This window comes from Xyrauchen texanus, chromosome 41 (assembly GCF_025860055.1).
Source record: "Xyrauchen texanus isolate HMW12.3.18 chromosome 41, RBS_HiC_50CHRs, whole genome shotgun sequence".
Lineage (NCBI taxonomy): Eukaryota > Metazoa > Chordata > Actinopteri > Cypriniformes > Catostomidae > Xyrauchen > Xyrauchen texanus.
Window position 1 is genome coordinate 17,841,465 of NC_068316.1, and position 21,763 is coordinate 17,863,227.

General features: G+C 37.5%; 1 protein-coding gene across 1 annotated transcript in view; it reads right to left on the reverse strand.

The window, feature by feature from the left end:
* Nucleotides 1–119: 119 nt before the first annotated feature.
* The window catches only part of LOC127634653 (eukaryotic translation initiation factor 2 subunit 3), a 30,155-nt gene continuing 8,511 nt past the window's right edge, over nt 120–21,763 (reverse strand). Inside the window, exons 4-12 of the mRNA XM_052114286.1 lie at nt 9,410–9,531; nt 6,759–6,853; nt 6,501–6,659; nt 4,547–4,681; nt 4,320–4,414; nt 4,003–4,147; nt 3,720–3,889; nt 2,842–3,014; nt 120–486 (exon numbers count right to left, since the gene is read on the reverse strand). Coding sequence (XP_051970246.1) covers nt 423–486; nt 2,842–3,014; nt 3,720–3,889; nt 4,003–4,147; nt 4,320–4,414; nt 4,547–4,681; nt 6,501–6,659; nt 6,759–6,853; nt 9,410–9,531 — 1,158 coding nt within the window. The 3' untranslated portion in view covers nt 120–422. The remainder of the gene's footprint in view (nt 487–2,841; nt 3,015–3,719; nt 3,890–4,002; nt 4,148–4,319; nt 4,415–4,546; nt 4,682–6,500; nt 6,660–6,758; nt 6,854–9,409; nt 9,532–21,763) is intronic.

Sequence of the window (21,763 nt, forward strand, 5' to 3'; positions counted from 1 at the left end):
ATTAACTCAGTTTTGCAAACATTGTTTCTGTTAATGAGAATCTGATGTTATAGATTAAATATTGCGACATATGCAATTCGCTTTGCTTGTCATTTAAAAAAAAAAAAAGCAAATAGCACAACCCTCAAAGCAATTGTTTGATCCAAAATGTTTTTATTAGTCATCACTGAAAGTTGATAAATGCTTTGTCAAGCCAAAGAATTATGTTTTCATTGCATTTTTCATATATAAATGACACCAATCCTTCCACAGATAGTGAACATCTTAAAATACAGGGCCAGTGCATTCCACTCAAAAAGGGCCTTTTCCCTTTACTCTGCGCTGAGGACAAAATGTGCTGGCCTGTGCACAGGTGTGGTGAAAATGGTATAATTATGTCCGGCGGAGAGACCGTACGAGCCATTGACAGAATGTGTCAATCCTCAATCATCATCGACTGTGGGTGTGATGGTCACACCTCTCCTGATTTGTCCCCAGCCAATCAAACTAAGGAAGGGAAGGAAAAGATCAATAACTGTCCAATAATCAACATTAATGAAACATGGAAAAATCTATAACTGTTAAAATTTAAAATCAACATTAACTTGCGACTTACTTGATGCATTGGTTATGCTTTACAAAAAAGGTTCCATTTGTTAACATTAGTTAATTATTTGTTAATATGAACTAACAATGAACAAAACTTTTACTGCACTTATTAATATTGGTTAATTTCAACAGATAGTATTACATTTTTTAAATCAAAAGTTGTATTAGTTAACATTAATAAATGCACTATCAACTACCATAAACATACAATGAACAATTGTATTTTTTTATTGACTAACATTATTAACAAAGATTAATAAATGCTGTAAAAAATAAATTAAAAATATATTGATTCATTGTTAGTTCATGATATCTAATTCATTAACTAATGTTGATGAATGGAACCTTATTGTAAAGTGTTACCAATGCATGTTTCTTGTCTTATTTTGGAAGATTCAATGCATAAAATGATTTTATATATATATATATATATATATATATATGCAATTTCTTCAAAATGTAATGGCTTGCTTAATTTCTGAAACAACGTTTTTTTGGGGGGTGGGCTGAAGTCACCAAGCCATCTTAATTTTTCAACCCATCCCCTCCAATCACCAGTTACGTAGAGACCACACCAAGGTAGTTGGAAGTCAGAAGTTTAAATACACTTAAGTTGAAGTCATTAAAACAAATTTTAACCTCTCCACAGATTTCATATTAGTGAAGTATAGTTTTGGCACGTCGTTTAGGACATCTACTTTGTGCATGACACGATTAATTTTCCCACAATTCTTTACAGACAGATTGTTTCAGTTTTAATTGACTATATCACAATTCCAGTGGGTCAGAAGTTTACATACGCCAAGATAACTGTGCCTTTAAGCAGCTTGGAAAATTCCAGAAAATGATGTCAAGCCTTTAGGCAATTAGCTCCCAGTAGGCTAATTGGAGTTGTACCTGTGGATGTATTTTAAGGCCTACCTTCAAACTCAATGCCTCTTCGCTTGCCATCATGGGAAAAACAAAACAAATCAGCTAAGACCTCAGAAAAAAAAATTGTGGACCTCCATAAGTCTGGTTCATCCTTGGGAGCAATTTCCAAATGCCTGAAGGTACCATGTTCAGCTGTACAAACAATTTTACGCAAGTATAAACACGAGACCACGGAGCCATAATACCGCTCAGGAATGAGATGCATTCGGTCTCCTAGTGACTATAGTAATTTTGTGTGAAAAGTGCAAATCAATCCCAAAACAAAAGCAAAGGACCTTGTGAGATGCTGGAGGAAACAGGTAGACAAGTATCTATATCCACAGTAAAACATGTCCTATATTGGTATAACCTGAAATGCTACTCATCAAGGAAGAATCTGTAGCTCCAAAACCCGACTACAGTTTGCAAGAAAACATGGGGCCAAAGATCTTACTTTTTGGAGAAATGTCCTCTGGCCTGATGAAACAAATTTTACTGTTTGGCCATAATGACCATTGTTATGTTTGTAGGAAATGGGTGAGGCTTGCAAGCCGAAGAACCATCCCAACTGTGAAGCACGGGAGTGGCAGCATCATGTTGTGGGGGTGCTTTGCTGCTTGAGGGACTGATGCACTTCACAAAATAGATGGCATCATGAGGAAGGAAAATTATGTGAATATATTGAAGCAACATCCCAAGCATTATCTCCAAAGTTGGGGCAAAATGGCTTAAGGACAGCAAAGTCAAGGTATTGTAGTGGCCATCACAAAGCTCTGACCTAAATATGATAGAAAATTTGTGGGCAGAACTGAAAAAGTGTGTGAGCAAGGAGGCCTTCGATTCTGACTCAGTTACACCAGTTCTGTCTGGAGGAATGGGCCAAAATTCCAGCAAATTATTGTGAGAATCTTGTGGAAGGCTAACCAAAATATTTGACTCAAGTTAAACAATTTAAAGGCATTGCTACCAAATACTAACAAAGTTAATATAAAGTTCTGACCCACTGGGAATGTGATGAAAGAAATAAAAGCTGAAATAAATATTTCTCTCAACTATTCTTCTGACATTTCACTTTCTTGACAAGACGGTGAAAGTTTTCTACGATTAAATGGCAGGAATTGTGAAAATTCTGAGTTTAAATGTATTTGGCTAAGGTGTATGTAAACTTCTGACTTCAACTGTAGCTGCATTGGTGCAATCTGCTATGGAATGCCTACTTTTTACAATCAACTCCTGGTAGATAAGTTACAAACGTAAAATTGGTTGCAAATGTTTCATGTTGATTTCAAGTATAACAGGGTCCCAAACACGGGTCACCAGACTTTGCTAGAATTTGCTAACCGCCAATGTTTTTCCACTCTGCGACTCAAGGCGATCTTCTCCCCCACTTCTGTACAGACAGGGTTGGTGAGAACAATCTTAGCCAAATCAGCTTTCACTGCGCTTACACGGCCTCCCGTTGACAGTGAGCCAATGTTTACCATCAGCACCTCATTCTTCGACAACTTCTGAACCTATAGTCCAAATAAAAAATTAAAAAACAATTAAAGACAGTAAATCACAAAAAAAATAGGTACACTTTAGAAATGCTTAAATATGTGGTCCCGGGTATCTCAGCACGTACTGATGCTGACTACCACCCCGGAATTCATGAGTTTGAATCCATGGCATGCTGAGTGACTCCAGCCAGGTCTCCCAAGCAACCAAATTGGCCCAGTTGCTAGGGAGGGTATAGTCACATGGGGTAACCTCCTTGTGGTTGCGATAATTGGTTCTTACTCTCAATGGGGCGCTTTGTTAGATGTGCATGGATCGCGGAGAGTAGCATGAGCCTCCACATGCTGGGAGTCTCCACGGTGTCATGCACAGCGAGCCACGTGATAAGATGTGCGGACTGACGGTCTCCGAAGCGGAGGCAACTGACACTTGTCCTCCGCCACCCGGATTGAGGAGAGTAAACGCGCCACCACGAGGACCTACTAAGTAGAGGGAATCGGGCATTCCAAATGGGAGAAAAGGATAATTGATAAGCCACCAAGGCATGAGGCATGTCTGTGTTACACTGATGATCAGCATGTGGATTTAAATGATGGTGGGTTTCAAAAGAAAATGAAAATTTTCTATGAGAGAAATGGCTGAAATTAGTTTGCCAAAAAATGTAAACCCACATATAGACTAGATAATATTATGCTTTAATGAATTCATAGCAAATGTATCACCTTAGCTGCTTTCTTGTCGCCCTCAGTGCGCACACCAAGCAGCCTTCTTAATAGGAAGTAGGAGATCTCAAGCTCTGTGAAGATCTCAGGAAGAGCCTCCACAGCACCAAGGACCTGTCCTACCATACGATCCGCTCTGCACAGTGTAGGGTCAATCTTGGTGCCAACACCTGCCATGGAAAATGTATATAACATAACATTAGATTGGGGCACTACAGTTACACCAATGTCACATACAGTTGCATACAAAATATAAATGTCAGTAATGTAAAAGTCTGCATACCAATAAGGCCACCAGGTGCAGCATACTGGAGGTCATTGTGTTCGGCAAACAACGAGACTATTTTGGAGAAGATAGGTTTGCACATTAGTTTCCCTTCATGGTCCTTGGAAACAATACCTGGTCTGACCTCAATCTCCTGTCCCACCTTAAACCAAAATAAATACAGGAGAACAGCATGAAAAGAGGAACAAGAAAGGCAACAGTAAAGCAGATGTTTGTGATTTTACAAAACAAGTGGATCAGGAATAGTGAGACATTGAAAAAGCTTTGAATCGGTTAAATTTGGATCAAACAAGTAACAATCAGGATTATTTTACCTTCAGTACTCCTTTGAGAATACTTCCTCCAGCTACACCACCTTTCAGATCATCCACTTCACAGCCAGGCTTATTAACATCAAATGACCTGATTACTGTGGGGAAAAAATAAAAACAAATCACCAATTTCAATTGGCAAATTAATTCAAATTATTCCTTTACCAGTAAGTAGTGAATGAATGAATAAATAATATATATATATATATATATATAAAAAGGTCTCTTACCAATAAGTCTAGGTTCAGAGGTGAAGTCACGGATAGGCACAGGGATCTTATTTACAATGTACTCGCACACAACCTCAATGTTGTATTTTAGCTGGGCTGAGATTGGGATTATTGGAGCTCCTTCTGCTACTGTGCCTGTAAGAACGAAATTAGTAAAAGTTAAACTAAAACCTGGGAACATATGCTTATTACAATGGCAAGGATTTTATAAATATGCTGGAACTCTAATGCATAGTTCACCCAAAAATAAAACATTTTCGCTTTGGGAGAACTCTACCTTTAAATAAAATGCTTCGACTAAATTAGCAATTAGCAACATAGTATACTAAATGCAAAAAAAGTCAGTCAGCCAGCAACAAAATCTTTATTCATTTTCAAAATGATGCACTAGACACCATGTACTCTGCCACATAGTGTATGATTGTTTAAAGTGTAGTATAGTTCCAAATCTAACACTTAATAATTCTTTACTACATGAAGTATTTGCCGTTAAACAGCTGACAGAAGAAACACATGCGATGTGTTGCTGGTGCCACCAGCTATCAATCGTTAGCCAACCTCAGTTCACTAGTATCTAAAATAATGTACATATACATAGTGTGGGATGATGGTAAAACATTCAACTTACAATTGTAATGTGCCGTCTTCAGTGAAATTTTGTTACTTGCTCTATTATTTGTATTGTTTTGTCAGACCAACATCGTAACCAGGTATCTCCACCCCTTCTACGTACGAAAAGCAGCGAGCACTGAGTGCATTAGTTGTCCAACATTCCACTCTTCGTTTTGATGTTTAAGAAGTGCATTATATGTGTACTTACAGTACACTTCTTTTTAGAACATTTTCAGTGTTAACATACTACTTGCAATACTTGCACTTCAAAATGTAGAATAGTGCAGAAGTGCAGGGTTTGGGGCGCACCTTTGGGACAATCCATTCATGCATCACAAGTACCAGAAACCTACCTAAAAGGATTAGGACTGTAGGTCCACACATTAGTGAATTGTGACCAAAACTTTGAAGCTCCAAAAAGCACATAAAAGCAGCATAAAATTAATCTTTAAACTCCAGTGGTTTAACCAATGTCTTGAACAATCTTATCGGCTTGGGTTAGAACAGACCAAAATATAACTTTTTTGCTGTAAATCTTGCCATTGCAGTCTCTAGTCACGATCATAATATCAAGATCGATTACACTTCCTAATGCTTGATGTATGCGCAGAGCGCTCGATTACGCTAGGAAGAGTAATCGCACTTGAAATCACGATCACCAAGGAGACTGCTGATGTCAAGATTTATAATGAAAACTGAGTTACATCTTAGTCTGCTCACACCAAAAACTTATTGGATCACTTCAGAAGACATGGATTAGCACTGGATTACTTTTATGCTGCCTTTGTGCTTTTTGGAGCTACAAACTTTTGGTTTCACTTGCATTGTATGAACTTATAGAGCAGAGATATTCTTCTAAATCTTTGTATTCCACAGAAGAAAGCAATACACATCTGGGATGGTATGAGAATGAGTAAATGAGGGAATTTTCATTTTTGGGTGAACTATAAATTTAAAATCTTCAAAAGCAATGTCTTATAACAGCCTACCTTACAGAAAAAAAACAAGTGATTTTTTTTTTCTAAAAAAGGAAGCTGGATTTTGCTATAGCAAGCTTAAATTGAATCAAATAATTGCTGTCTAGCAATTCAGAGTGTATATTATGTGTAGTATACTAACTGCAAATAAAGTCCTTTTAGGAGGAACCTGTTTATCTAAAAGGGGACAATAAGGAATGAGCAACTCTGTGAGCTAGCAACTCTTCTATTTAGGAGTTGTCTCAACCAGTTAAAACTGCAATGATCCTGCTCGTAGACTAAGGGGGTGCCGCATCTCGATTCTCAATCCTCATTACAGGATCATAAATCACTCTTCAGATGAGCATCATGCTAAAAACACTTACCCTGAACGAAAGCCAGGATCTGCTCGTACTGCTCTTTGGCCTGACTCTCTTTCACCAAGTCGATTTTATTCTGCAGGATCAGTATGTGCTTCAGCTTCATGATCTCAATGGCAGCCAAATGCTCTGACGTCTGTGGCTGAGGACATGATTCATTACCGGCTGTAGGAGTAAATAAGATTAGTCATTTGTACATACAAAAAAAAAAAAAAAAAAAAGACACATTTTGCTACTGCTTTTGGTTGTGAGGAAGATACTCACCGATTAGGAGCAGTGCAGCGTCCATTACGGCAGCACCGTTTAACATAGTGGCCATCAAGATGTCGTGACCCGGGCAATCCACAAATGAGACATGTCTAATAAAGAAATAATAATCAGGATATCTGGGGAAACAACTCTAGATAAATATAATTCCACTATTTTAACTGAGTATAAAAAATTCAATAAGTACCTTCAAAAATACAAATAACACACTGACGAGCAGAAATTATTTCTACCAGCGATTATGAGATAACCGCAAATATTGTGCACTTCAAATTACAAATTTAACTGCCCAAGTTAAGCAATTACAGAAACACATGAATGTTGCATTCCTGTGTCTCATTTTCTGGTGTTATTGCATTGTGTGAGCAATCCAAATGAACTCTGACCATCTCACTAATCCTGAGCAGCTCCTTAAGCGACCATGAAAATGATCTACCTCTGAGGCGCTCTGATGTAGGCGCCGTCTGCGCCAAACTCCCGTGAAAACATAAGCAAGGATTTTGATAGTGAATACAAGACATTATGGTTTCTTTTTAACTGAACATTCATGTAAATGTAAAATGTTTTTGGTCATTGCAGTCATACACGTGTCAATGACAGTGACACAGAGGAGATGGGCCGCTTAACTAGTTCTATGAAGATGATCGAATGAAAAAACATTCAAAATGTCATTCGAAAAAAGGGCTTTTGGGTTTAATAGAAGAACCTTAAAATAACATGTGAAAGTCAAGAATTTATGACAAATATATATATACTATTGCATAATATAACATAATATTCAGGGTTGTTTGGGTTCCAAAATCAACAGTGTAAAATATAAAGTTGACAAAGACTAAAGTTGGCCAAAAAGATATACATTAAGTATTTTGAAAAACATTTATATTAAAAATAAAATTTGTCATTCCACTTGTTTTTAACTTTTTAAAAGCCATAAGGAAATCATATATCCCCATTTAATTTTATGATTCCAACTTATATATATGAATAAATGTCTACTTCAGCACACATATGCCATAAACATTATGAAAATTTGTATGACAGTTAAATGGTCATACAAATGGTCTGCACTTATATAGTGCCTTTAACCTTTTACCAAACCTAAGTTACCAAAGCGCTTTGTGAATGTATGAATGGGACACAGCGTACTCACATTCACACACCACAAGTTTCTCCCAAAGGCGCTAGCCTGCCATTGGGAGAAACTTGGGTTTCAGTGTCTTGCCCAAGGACACTTCGGCATGTGAAGTCGTGTGGGCCGGGAATCGAACCGCCAACCCTACGATTAGCGGCTGACCGCTCTATCACCTGAGCCACAGTCAACAAATTTGATAACATGACAGGTCAGCCCTACTTATGATCAAGATTAAATAACTACTGGCTCTGTTTCCACCTGTGGCACGAAGCCGGTTTCAGTGAATAACCAGGTAAGTTTGAGTTTAGTTTGAGCAAACTCTGATTTTTGGTCTCAAGAAGGCAGATGTAAATTGATATGCAGGTGTGAAAAACTTAGTTTACATATAGCTTTTCACAGCACAGCCATTGACCAGGAAAATAAATAATGCCACTACATGTCAAAAAGGATGCCGTCCCCTGGTTTAAATGCTTGTTTTAGTGCAGAGGTTGATTGACAAGTAGGGCTGTCAACGAATATTCTAAATTCGAATATATATTCGAATAGTTTTAAAAAACAGAAATTCGAAGGTGAAAATTAATATTCGAATGTGGAAAAAACGCCTCGCTGTAGCAGATGTGCGGCTGTCTGCTTTAGCGAGTGGGCGTGCTGCCTGAGGGGTCTTTGTTGTCACATTTCTCGAATTGTGTGCCTCATTTTATTTAACGTTAAACAGAAACATGACTAAAATGTAAGGCTACTGTACTGACTGAATAGATGTTGCATGAATAAGGTAGGTTAGATACAGCAGTTTCATGCACTGCAGGCTTCCACTGGTTTGATTATTTACCGTTTCATGTCAAGGAAAAGTTCCATGTTTACCACAGCACAGCTCGCTCGGAGCGCTCAATGTCGGTTCTATATACTGTAAAACTTCAATTAATGTTAATAATTTGTTTTAATCACTGAATGAAGCCTGCTATATTTGGGACAAGAGTCGCGACCTTATATTGCTTGCACAAAACTCTTGATCAGCACTCAACATTTGTTTATTGTTGTTGTTCTTTAAACCATTATGCAGAGAGCGTGAGGGCTGAGAGAGAGAGAAAGAGTGCCTGCGCGTGCGAAGCGAGAGTGAGGTCTTGGCCATTAGTTGATTTACTTGTTTTTGTGTAGGTAATACGTTGTCAAATATGTTTAAACTTAAATAAACTACCTATACAAATAGTTATGTCTCTTTGTATTAATTTGTCCTGTTATTGACGTAATGCGCGTCATTGACCAAATGCGCAACCAGATATTCGAATAGTTCGAATATATGTGTTTTTTTTAGAGGGAATATTCGAATGTCATTTTTGAGCAATTTTGACAGCCCTATTGACAAGTGAGGGGTGGTGATTCCTTGCTGTCCATGCACATTTAGGATGGATTGACATTTCACAAAACTTCAAAAAGAATTTTCAATTATTCACAAAGTACAAATCAGCACTTTATGCATCTAAAATAAAATAAAATTTCTAAAAACATGACAACATACCGGACTAATTTGAAGTTGCCTTTGGTGCCAGGAATGTCTGTGGGAAACTCATCAGGTGTGCTACTGCCACATGACCTGTAGCATTCTGGCCGTGGACAGCTTGGATCATCCAATATATACACCTAAAAAAGGGTAAAATGTGTCACCGTACGCAGAAAATAATAACATAAAATATATAATCTAAGGCTGAAACGATTAGACAACGTCAACAAATAATTGAGAATTTCCATTGTCGAATAGTCTTTTGATCTCATTTAACATAACAGGAGATCACATTAATGATGACCCACGAGAGCAGCACTGCTGTTCGAGCCTGACCGAGGAGAGGAAGAATTTGTAGAAGTAAATTCATGACTTAAGTCTTTGAAGCATAAAGGCATGTTTAATTGCTCTAATCGAAAAAATAAATGCATTGAATTATCAGTGCTTGCATTTAGGAAGGCTGACATTTAACATGGTTGTATTTTTAAGAATTGAATATTTCATTTGGAAACATTTCAAAACTAATTTCAAATTAGAATTAAAAATTCAACAATAAATATTCACTTTCCAAAGTTTGTTTAAAAAATATTCAGTTAATTTGAAAAAAACATCTAGATTTTTCGACAGGTAAAATTCAGCCCGTTCTAGTTTGCTTAACAAAATTAACTTCCTCAAATTCAGTTGGAAATTCAACCTTCCACATCCAGGAACTTCAGGAAAAGCATCAGAGTACAGATGCACAATCTCAACCTGGTGCTATTCGTTCACACTAGTAGGTGGTGCAATGCAATTGGGTATTGACTGCTGAAGACTAAAGCTACAGGTAGAGAGAACAGCAGTGTACGTTTTGATGGTTTATTTTTCACTTTGAAATTAAATGAGCAGAAACAAGAAAACTAAATAAAATATATTACAATATAAATAATCAATGAAATAGGCCTAAATCAATAAACAATAAGTCTACCTTTGTGCATGAGTTGGTACAAAGTGGCTGCATGATATAGTTTAAAAATCAGGAGTGATGTCAATGTTATACTGTTTCTACAGGGAAATTGTCTATCTTGGAGCATCTTCCCACATTCCTTCTCTTCACAAACTCTCATCTTCCTTTCCGACACCGAAGGGCGCTGTCATATGCACATTAGGGCTGTCGATTTAACGCGTTAATTCAGTGCGATTCATTTTACAAAAAATAATGCGTTAAAAAAAATTAACCCATTTAATCGCAATGCCCACGGACAATAATAAGGAAGATTCCTGAGAAATGCAAGCTTGTAGTAACACCTGTTTACTCCAGGAGGGCAGTAAGTGAAATTTCAGCTGTATGGGCAATGCACAGTTTATACAGTGAAGAAAACACTGCAGTAGGCAGAACACAAATATGCGCTACGCTCTTGCGTTCAAAACACTCGGAGTGCAAATGCGATCTAAGGGATCTCAAGATGTGTTTAAATATTGAGTATTAAACTACATTTAACTTGACACAGTGAAGTAAACATTTTCTGTTTATGACAACGCACCCGAGATGTCTAACATAGGTGTACATTGACGGGTCCTTAAACAAGCCCTCATAATAAATCTGCAACTAATTTACAAATTCACTTGTGAAATAGATTGCTGTGAACTGTATGCCAATGATTGTCTTATGATCAGTGATATGTAGTAAACAATTCATTGTATTCTAAAGCTGCTTTTTGTATTGTCTTATAAATGATTAACTCTTCTGCCACAAGAATGCATTTGAATTATCTGAATATCTTTTTGAGAGAGATATATGTATGTGTGTATATATATATATATATATACACACACACACACACACACACACACACACACACACACACACGTACATACACACACACACACATCATTTTTAAACATTTAAGGATAATTATATATATTGATATAAATATGTAGAATCATATATTGAGTTATTGTTATATAAGGGGCTTTCTCAGCAAATATTTGTATATGCAATTAATCGTGATGTAATTAAATAGATTAAAACTTTAAATCAATTGACAGCCCTAATGCACATTGTTATGTGTCGATAATCAGTTTGACGCAAAGCGCAGATCTCCACTTAATCAGTTAATGTTTGTACATTTACCCTATGTTAGTGCATCCATCGCCCGATTGTACACATTGATTAGGCCTGCCAACAGGCTAACCTCTTCATAATTTTTATGTAGTCTTCACAGACACTAGAAGCTTGCACCCTGATGGTCAACCCACAGATGATAAATGAAACATTGCAAATGCACATTTGTTGAACAAAGCAGTAATTGTGTAAAAACTGTAGATCGTAGCCTTGAATCATAATCAGTTGTTACATGAGATAAACAAATGATAAAATAGACAAATCAACAATAAACAAAAGTGACACTTTTTTGTCTTTGATTTGCCTACGAGTAAACCTGATGCAAATTTTCCACAGCATTTATTTTTATTTGTCATTTATAATTTCATTAGAATTAAGTGAAATATTTTTGGGTATGGTTTATGAATAGTATTGACGACTTATCACCCATTGAAATCGTTTCATTTTAATATTAGGTTTGATTTTTAAGTTTTTTAACCTGGAAAATCTACTCGTATGCTCCCAAGCCATGGCTTTCCAATAATACCGCTATGAGATTTTTTAATTTTATTACATGTATCTTTTCAGCAATCTGATATGAGCTCAGTTCTATGATTGGCTGTGAATAATAGGACAGGCTCAGGTAAAAGAGGATGAGGTCAGCCCATTATTGCTCATACAGGTGAAACTCGAAACATTAGAATATCGTGCAAAAGTTCATTAATTTCAGTAATTCAACTTAAAAGGTGAAACTAATATATTATATAGACTCATTACAAGCAAAGTAAGATATTTCAGACCTTTATTTGATATAATTTTGATGATTATGGCTTACAGCTTATGAAAACCCCAAATTCAGAATCTCAGAAAATTAGAATATTGTGAAAAGGTTCAGTATTGTAGGCTCAAAGTGTCACACTCTAATCAGCTAAACACCTGCAAAGGGTTCCTGAGCCTTTAAATGGTCTCTCAGTCTGGTTCAGTTGAATTCACAATCATGGGGAAGACTGCTGACCTGACAGTTGTGCAGAAAACCATCATTGACACCCTCCACAAGGAGGGAAATCCTCAAAAGTTAATTGCAAAAGAAGTTGGATGTTCTCAAAGTGCTGTATCAAAGCACATTAATAGAAAGTTAAGTGGAAGGGAAAAGTGTGGAAGAAAAAGGTGCACAAGCAGCAGGGATGACCGTAGCCTGGAGAGGATTGTCAGGAAAAGGCCATTCAAATGTGTGGGGAGCTTCACAAGGAGTGGACTGAGGCTGGAGTTACTGCATCAAGAGCCACCACACACAGACGGGTCCTGGACATGGGCTTCAAATGTCAAACGTCTTACCTGGGCTAAAGAAAAAAAGAACTGGTCTGTTGCTCAGTGGTCCAAAGTCCTCTTTTCTGATGAGAGCAAATTTTGCATCTCATTTGGAAACCAAGGTCCCAGAGTCTGGAGGAAGAATGGAGAGGCACACAATCCAAGATGCTTGAAGTCCAGTGTGAAGTTTCCACAGTCTGTGTTGGTTTGGGGAGCCATGTCATCAGCTGGTGTTGGTCCACTGTGCTTTATTAAGTCCAGAGTCAACGCAGCCGTCTACCGGGACATTTTTGAGCACTTCATGCTTCCTTCAGCAGACAAGCTTTATGGAGATGCTGACTTCATTTTCCAGCAGGACTTGGCACCTGCCCACACTGCCAAAAGTACCAAAACCTGGTTCAATGACCATGGTATTACTGTGCTTGATTGGCCAACAAACTCGCCTGACCTGAACCCCATAGAGAATCTATGGGGCATTGCCAAGAGAAAGATGAGAGACATGAGACCAAACAATGCAGAAGAGCTGAAGGCCGCTATTGAAGCATCTTGGTCTTCCATAACACCTCAGCAGTGCCACAGGCTGATAGCATCCATGCCACGCCGCATTGAGGCAGTAATTAATGCAAAAGGGGCCCAAACCAAGTACTGAGTACATATGCATGATTATACTTTTCAGAGGGCCGACATTTCTGTATTTAAAATCCTTTTTTTTTATTGATTTCATGTAATATTCTAATTTTCTGAGATTCTGAATTTGGGGTTTTCATAAGCTGTAAGCCATAATCATCAAAATTATATCAAATAAAGGCTTGAAATATCTTACTTTGCTTGTAATGAGTCTATATAATATATTAGTTTCACCTTTTAAGTTGAATTACTGAAATTAATGAACTTTTGCACGATATTCAAATTTTTCGAGTTTCACCTGTATGTGGCATTTGTTTGTGTGTTGGATGTTAAGTAGCCTACTTCGATAGAGACACAATGTGATCGATTATCTGCAGAGCAGAACAAAACGATTCATTTCAATTCACCAAAACCATATCAATTTTCTTATTTGAAATAAAAACAATTGTCTAACTAAATGTTCTAACAGAAATATGATTATCATCATCATCATGTGAGCCATTTTGCATGCAAAAAAATGCAAATTATTAGTATATACTGGCAGATGTAATTGAGTGGACCAGTGCTGCTCGTCATAGTAACATTATATTCCCTGGAAATGTTTAAAGATATATTCATCCTAATTAACAATTACATTTTGTTTAGCAATAGTTGTGTGCAGAATGACTGAATTTATTTACACAATCAATGCTACGTTCATCAGGTGTGCATTTATGTGCATTTGTAATGTTTTATTTTCACAAATTGCTCTGTGGGTCAAGATGTATACTTCCAGGATCAATGAACAGTGGAGGCCGTATAGTCCTGCCAATGACATTAATTGATTATAACTCACCTTGTTATTGCGGAGCGACAAACAATGAGACATGTGGAACCTGCACTTTAGGGACATTCATCAATCAAGAGGTCTGCTCTTTGCTCCTAGGAGGCGATAATGGTGACAGAAATGTGGTGCTGCACAACACGTGGTGCAGGCAAGAGCACCCTTGGGTGTCAGAAAGGAAGGAGACACGATGAGAAAAGTCAACGACATTATGTTCTCTCTGATTTTATTTATTCATCCATTTATTTATCTATATTATGCATTATTATTATTATTAACCTTGGCTGGGTTTTCCGAAGCACTAAGAAGGGCATTAGTAGCGCTTTAGTACTTCATCTCCAAGACATGTTTTCCAAAAGCAACGTTTTCAAAGTAGTTCGTAAAAATGTTCATAAACCAATGCTCTTGAACCGCTCTTAAGCCCATTAAGTGCAACTTAAACATCTCTTTCTCGAATCTTTCACAATTTATCAAAGACAATGGGACATTTAATAAATTGTATGAATATATTTTGATAATTGGAAACACATTGTAATCTATTCAGAGTTTACACTTAAGTTTTAACTCTTACCGTGCAAAAAAATTACTATGAAATAAATATTCTCTGCAATCTGCGCATGCAACGTGATAGGTCTAAATTTACAAGACACATAATACAGTATAACTTTATATTAGCCTTCTTTGATAGGCATAACTGTAATGGCAATAGAAAGACTACATGTTCTTATTTCACAAATTATTTAATACGATATGAGAGTAATGTGACCATGCAGTTAAAAACAAGAATAATGCCTTAATTAAAATATGGTTAAGGAGATTGGAGCAATGTGTGAAATGCGAGATTCCCACACTCCTCCTTCCTTCCTTCCTTCCTCCCTCCAATGGCTGGTTTAAATCGGCTTGGCAATAGGCATTATGATGCCTAATTTCTTCAAATTCTGTAATGGTTAGGTAATACATTTTGCCACCTTGACAAGGTTGCAAACAATGTCCATGTTTGTCAGTATTTCCGCATTTTAATTTTTGAGAAGACAAACTCCAGGACATACTGGCCAAAGTGATCAGCACCTTTGGACTGGACAGCTCCCGTAATGAAGCACTAAAGTTACATTTTCTATTGAGCGATCTGCGTGCTGGTTTGGGAAACATGCTTTATCATAAAATAATGAGCGACATTAGTTAAGATGATCGTTAAAGCCGTTAAAGCAACTTCATTGGGAAACCAGCCCTTGTCTATTAAGATACTGTTGTCCCTGTAGGATTACTCCACAAGCATTTTCAAGTACTAAAGTTATGATGCTTTGGGCTTCTAATAGACTATTCATATTAGTAGTTGACAGATAATGTATAATTAATATAATAACAATGAATGTTAATAAAAATATTTATTAAAATGGTTGTATTTATTCTTGTATTGTTTACTACAAAGCTGAAAATAGGAAAGGGCACAACTTTGGTGTGTTAAGAGTTTCAGAAATGGCTAGAATTTATCGGAACATGAATATTGATGGTAATACGCATGTCGTCATTATTTCAAAATGTGGTATGGTCTGGATATGGGATTGATTGTTTTGCACTATGTTTTATTTTCTGTACTTTTAAAACAAAATTAAAGTCAAGAATGTTTAAATGTTAATTTAATTTAGTCAATGCTAAGGGTTATTCTCAGTCTCGAACAGCATGAAATTGCCAAAGACTATTCACAGCAAGCATGATGTAAATTGCAGCATAAATTGCAAGAGATTCCAGAAAATCCATACCGATAGGCTGGCAGCTCATATGAGGTGCACAGTTAAGAGTAATGCTTTAAACAGATTGTTAAAAGTGATTATTCGAATGAGCTACCACTTTATTGTGTCATGCCAAATTAATAAAAAACATTCGGGATGCCTCCGAAAGAAATGGTCTAGAACCGGTAGACATCTGAGATGGGATTATTCGAGGCACAGATCTGGGGAAGGCTACAGAAACATTTCTGCAGCATTGAAGGTTCCAATGAGCACAGTGGCCTCCATCATCCGTAAATGGAAGATTGGAACCACCAGGACTCTTCCTAGAGCTGGCTGCCTGGCGAAACTGAACAATCGGGGGAGAAGGACTTTAGTCAGGGAGGTGACCAAGAACCCGATGGTCACTCTGAAAGAGCTCCAGCATTTCTGTGGAGAGAGGAGAACCTTCCAGAAGAACAACCATCTCTGCAGCACTCCACCAATCAGGCCTGTATGGTAGAGTGGCCAGATGGAAACCACTGCTCAGTAAAAGGCACATGACAGCCTGTCTGTAGTTTGCCAAAAGGCACCTGAAGGACTCAGACCATGAGAAACAAAAGATTGAACTCTTTGCCCTGAATGGCAAGCGTCATGTCTGGAGGAAATCAGGCACCGCTCATCACCTGGCCAATACCATCCCTACAGTGAAGCATGGTGATGACAGCATCATGCTGTGGGGATGTTTTTCAGTGGCAGGAACTGGGAGACTAGTCAGGATCGAGGAAAAGATGAATGCAGCAATGTACAGAGACATCCTTGATGAAAACCTGCTCCAGATCACGCTGGACCTCAGACTGGGGCAAAGGTTCATCTTCCAACAGGACAACGACCCCAAGCACACAGCCAAGATAACAAAGGAGTGGCTACGGAACAACTCTGTGAATGTCCGAATGGACCAGCCAGAGACCAGACTTGAACCCAATTGAACATCTCTGGAGAAATCTGAAAATGGCTGTTCACCGAAGCTTCCAATCCAACCTGATGGAGCTTGAGAGGTCCTGCAAAGAAGAATGGGAGAAATTGCCCAAAAATAGGTGTGCCAAGCTTGTAGCATCATACGCAAAAAGACTTCAGGCTGTAATTGGTGCCAAAGGTGCTTCAACAAAGTATTGAGCAAAGGCTGTGAATACTTATGTACATGTGATTTATTTTGTTTTTTGTTTTTAATATATTTGCAAAGATTTCAAACAAACTTTCAAACATAATTCACGTTGTCATTATGGGGTATTGTTTGTAGAATTTTGAGGAAAATAATTAATTTAATCCATTTTGGAATAAGGCTGTAACAAAACAAAATTTGGAAAAAGTGAAGCGCTGTGAATACTTTCCAGATGCACTGTGTGTATATGTATATATAAATAAATAAATAAATAATAAATACATACACTTCCTCCTCCTAAATAAATGACTTGGGTAAAATAGGCTTTCAGATTGATGCTCAGCTTTATAGAGATTAATGATAGAAATCCATGCATGTGAATCATAAAAAGGGTCTCTAACGGAGAATCGTAATCAATGAAACAATATATGAATTGTTGGAATTCCTGAGCATGAGATATATTGAAATTCCTAGACGGGCTCCTTCAGAGTCTGCTCAACATAACAGGCCATAAGCTGGAAATCGAGCGAACTCACAGGTCCCAGTTCGGAGATTGGCCCAGAGCAATTCTGGCCAAATTTCTGAGATCATCTGATAAAGATATTGTGTTTCGCGAGGCAAGGAGTAAAGGAAAGCTTTCTTGGAAGAACCACAGTATTTACTTTTCCCAGAAGAGAGAAATGTGTTCGATTCAAGGAATTCAAGAAACTCTTACATCAACGGAAGATCGCGTTTGCTCTGATGTTTCTGATAAAACTGAGAAAAGATACTAATGGATGACCGTAGAGAATTTACATGACCACAGCAAGCATAGTCCTTCATAAAAACATTGGAGTGAGTAAGCCATTGTGATTGTCATGTTGTTGCTAGTGCACCTGTTTCACAGGACATTGGAGCGATTGGGTCTATAGTTGCACTCCTTTATCTGAACATTTGTTTGACTGTCCGAGGAAACTGAACTTTTTTTTTTGCGCCGTTTCCGCTAGCGGCTGGAGCTTGTTCTGTAGAGCAACAGGAAAGTTATGCGGATGAATCTACAAGTTTTTTGGTGTTTATTCCACTTATTGGTTGGGGTCGGTTTTACAGACTATTCTTTGCTATGTAATTGTCTCACAAAATCCATATAGAAACACCGGACTAAAGAAATCCGACGGCAAAGTTGTCACGTTGACTCTCATAGGCGTACATTGACTGTTTGAGATTAGAGGGATGGACGGCAGTTGGAGCTGTTGTGTGCAGGGTTAATGCGCGTGTTTTCTTTACTGCTGGCATTACATTGATAAGCATCTACAATTCAAAGGTCTTAAACAGATTAAAGATAAATTAGGAAGAGTCATTATTGTTTTAGCAGAAATTCAGGGGCAAAAGTTGATATTGGCTAATATCTACAGACCTAACACTGATGATCGGGGCTTTTTTTTATAAATCTTGAAGGGATGTTGCAAGCAGCTGGCACCCCTCATGATATAATATTGGGAGGAGACTTAGTCTTTTGATGGACTTAGTCCTTGATCATAGTGAAGCAAATATTTGTAAGCCCCCTAGAGCAACATTGATGCTTCTCAGGATGTGTAAAAATCTTGGCCTTACAGATATTTGGAAACTTTTGAACCCATCAGGTAAAGACTATACATTTTTATTTATACAAGATTTATTCTAGAATAGATTATTTTTGTATGTATATCTCCATCCAAGTCCCTCATTTCACCTGTTCAATTGGAAACATCTTAGTCTCAAGATCATGCCCTGGTGAGTTGTTGCCACGTATGAAGAAATCATATAGTTGGCGCTTTAACCTGTTGATACACGCCCCCTTTTTGAGCACAAATCATGAAAATGACATACCCAAACTTAAATGGTTGTATTTAACGGACCATTTGGAGTATGGACACAGTTGTAGTATCTTTTGAAGACACTTTGGGCTTTATTTCCCAAGTCCAAGTCAGAATTAATGTATGTTGTTATTTTTTAAAAGTTAGAGAAGCTGAAGTTTATAGTAATGGAAATATTTTGTGCTGAACATGTTTTTATAATTTAAAAAACAATGATAAAAGTGCCAAGACAACCTATAAATACAATGTTCTCAAAGCCACAAGTCTAAAGAAGTTATTTATCAAATTTGAAGATGATCTAACAAGCCTGCAAGTTTTTTTCTCTGTACAATCGCTGCTAGTGAACAGAGTAAAATTAAGGCTCCGCCTTTCAAGCCGACACAAACTCTGACTGCACTGCTTGGCTATTATGAAACTGCAGCATTTTTAAAAATAGACTTTCACGAGACTCTAATATAGAAGATAATATACAGTTTTACAACATGAATGCTGCTCAGATTGCATAGTTTGTTGAAGAACGACGACGAAAGGTAATTACTACAGGCGAGATCTCATGTAAACAATTTTCATGTAAAAAACAGATTTATCACTTTTATGGACAAAGAGTGCTTTTGGATGTTTTCCAATGAACGCTTGTCATAGACAACTGACCCAAGTGTGGCGAACCGGATTCATCTGGCGATCACGTTTTCATAAAGGTATGAAGTCCCGTTTTGATATTGCACGTTTTCATTTGTACTCCTGGCACAAATAACTAAATTGCTGTTTCTGGAGCATTGCTATCTTTAAACAGAGATCGGATATCAACGTTGAATCCTTAGACCTTTGAAAAGATGTACATGTTAAAATTACATATATAGACTAAATTATATATTAAATGTAAGCAGAGTGACGTCACCACCACGTGGGGGGCAATTGCATATCAACAGGTTAATGTATCCTTTTTGCAAAATGCTGAATTTCAACAAATGTTAAAGGCTGAAATTAATGTTTATATGGAAACCAACTGATTCTCAGTATCCTGTGGGCATGGCTTGGGAGGCAATTAAAGTTCTTAGGGGCCGGAACACACTGTATGCATCATTCACCAAAAAATCTAAAGCACGAGAACTCATGGAGAAGGTGGTGTTTTGGCTAATCAGGGCAAGACATTAATACTTTGATGGAATGGTAGAAAAAGACTCACTCTGCTTTATATATCTAGCCAAAAACTTCCCTGCTTTGTCCCCCAACTCAAAGAAATCTGCTGGTGGGGATATATTTACCCTGGCCATTGATATTAATAATGCCCTTAATTTAATCTTGATCTTTATAGTTTCACGTCTTTGTCTACTGATGAAGATATTAGGAACTTTGTGGAACCATTAGAACTCGCTAACCTTGGAAGAGCTTGGAGAGGTAATTAAGGCTTTGCCTACAGTTAAGGCTCTGGGGCCAGATGGTTTTGTTGCTGAATTTTTTAGATCTTATGCTACAGAATTGGCTCCAATTTTGTTAGAAGTTCATTAAAGAATGGAAAGCTTCCGCCAACTATGACACAAGCCCGGATCAGTCTGATCCTTAAAAAGGACAAAGATCCAAGCAAGTGTAAGAGTTACCATCCAATTTCCCTGATGCAGCTAGATGTAAAAATATTGTAAAAATTCTGGCTAACCGATTAAGTTATGACATCTCTTATACATATAGATCAGGCGGAGTTTAATCGGGAGCCCATCATTTCCGGAGTGGTGTGCAGAAATGGGGAGGGTGGCAGCTTTTGAGGAGGTACCAAGTAGAAGGCTGGGGTTTGGGGGCTTGTTTGTCAGAAAATGGGGTAATAATTGAGTGGTTTTTGGGGAATCTCTGGGAAGTAATTGGGAGAGAGAAGTCTAGTTTAATTTTGTATGTTTATTATACAATACATATTTTTTTTTTTTTGGTGTATTATTTTATGTGACACAAATGTGTTCGTTGGGAGTTAGGGTGGGGTTGGTGATTGAAGAGGAACATTATAGGGGGTTAAATGTTGATTGGTGTGTATGTGTAGTGTTTTTCTCTGTTGTGGTTTTTGTTTTATATATATAAAAAAATAAAGCTAATGACAAAAATTTCACTTTTTTGTGCTTCAGTTCTTGAACACAGTTTTCCCTTGGCACACCCAAAGCCTTGTTTCTGGCTATGGCTTTCCAATGATCCAAATATATCAATATAAGTTATTGAACATTCCTTATTCTCTGATAAGCTGAAAATGCGAGAAAGATACATTTAAGTTGCACTTATGACTTTAGAGCGGTTCAAAGACCTCGTTTATTTTGGGAAATGTGCCATGAAGATCAAGTACTACTTTACTGATACCAACTAGTGCCCGACCGAAATACCGGCTAGCTGATATTAGTCTTTCACCGATTTATCGGTATCAGCGTATATTTTACAGATATGAAAACTTTTTCAGAACATGTAAACACAGAAAAATATGATTTAGAATTGCTGTCATAACGTAGTTTGTCCAGCAGAACATGCTCTGACTCCAATGTTTGCAGAGCTGACTCCAACTAGCTGAAATGACGGTGGATCTGTAGACAGGGCGGAATTAAGCGGTGCGAAGTTAAGCAGTGTCTTCAAGGTACGTTGCAAACTAGTTTGTGAAATACATACTGGAAAGTTAATAAACAATGACCCCATCCTTTTCCCTTTTCAATATAACTAATAAGATTAACCTTGTCCCTGACAACCATGTCACTCATTGATGGATTGTGTTTGTCGATATCACGCTACGCTGTTACAAAGTTGGCGAGATGCAATGCTGGTCCATCTTTTACTCTCTGTGACAACGAGCTTATAGCTAACTACGTAAC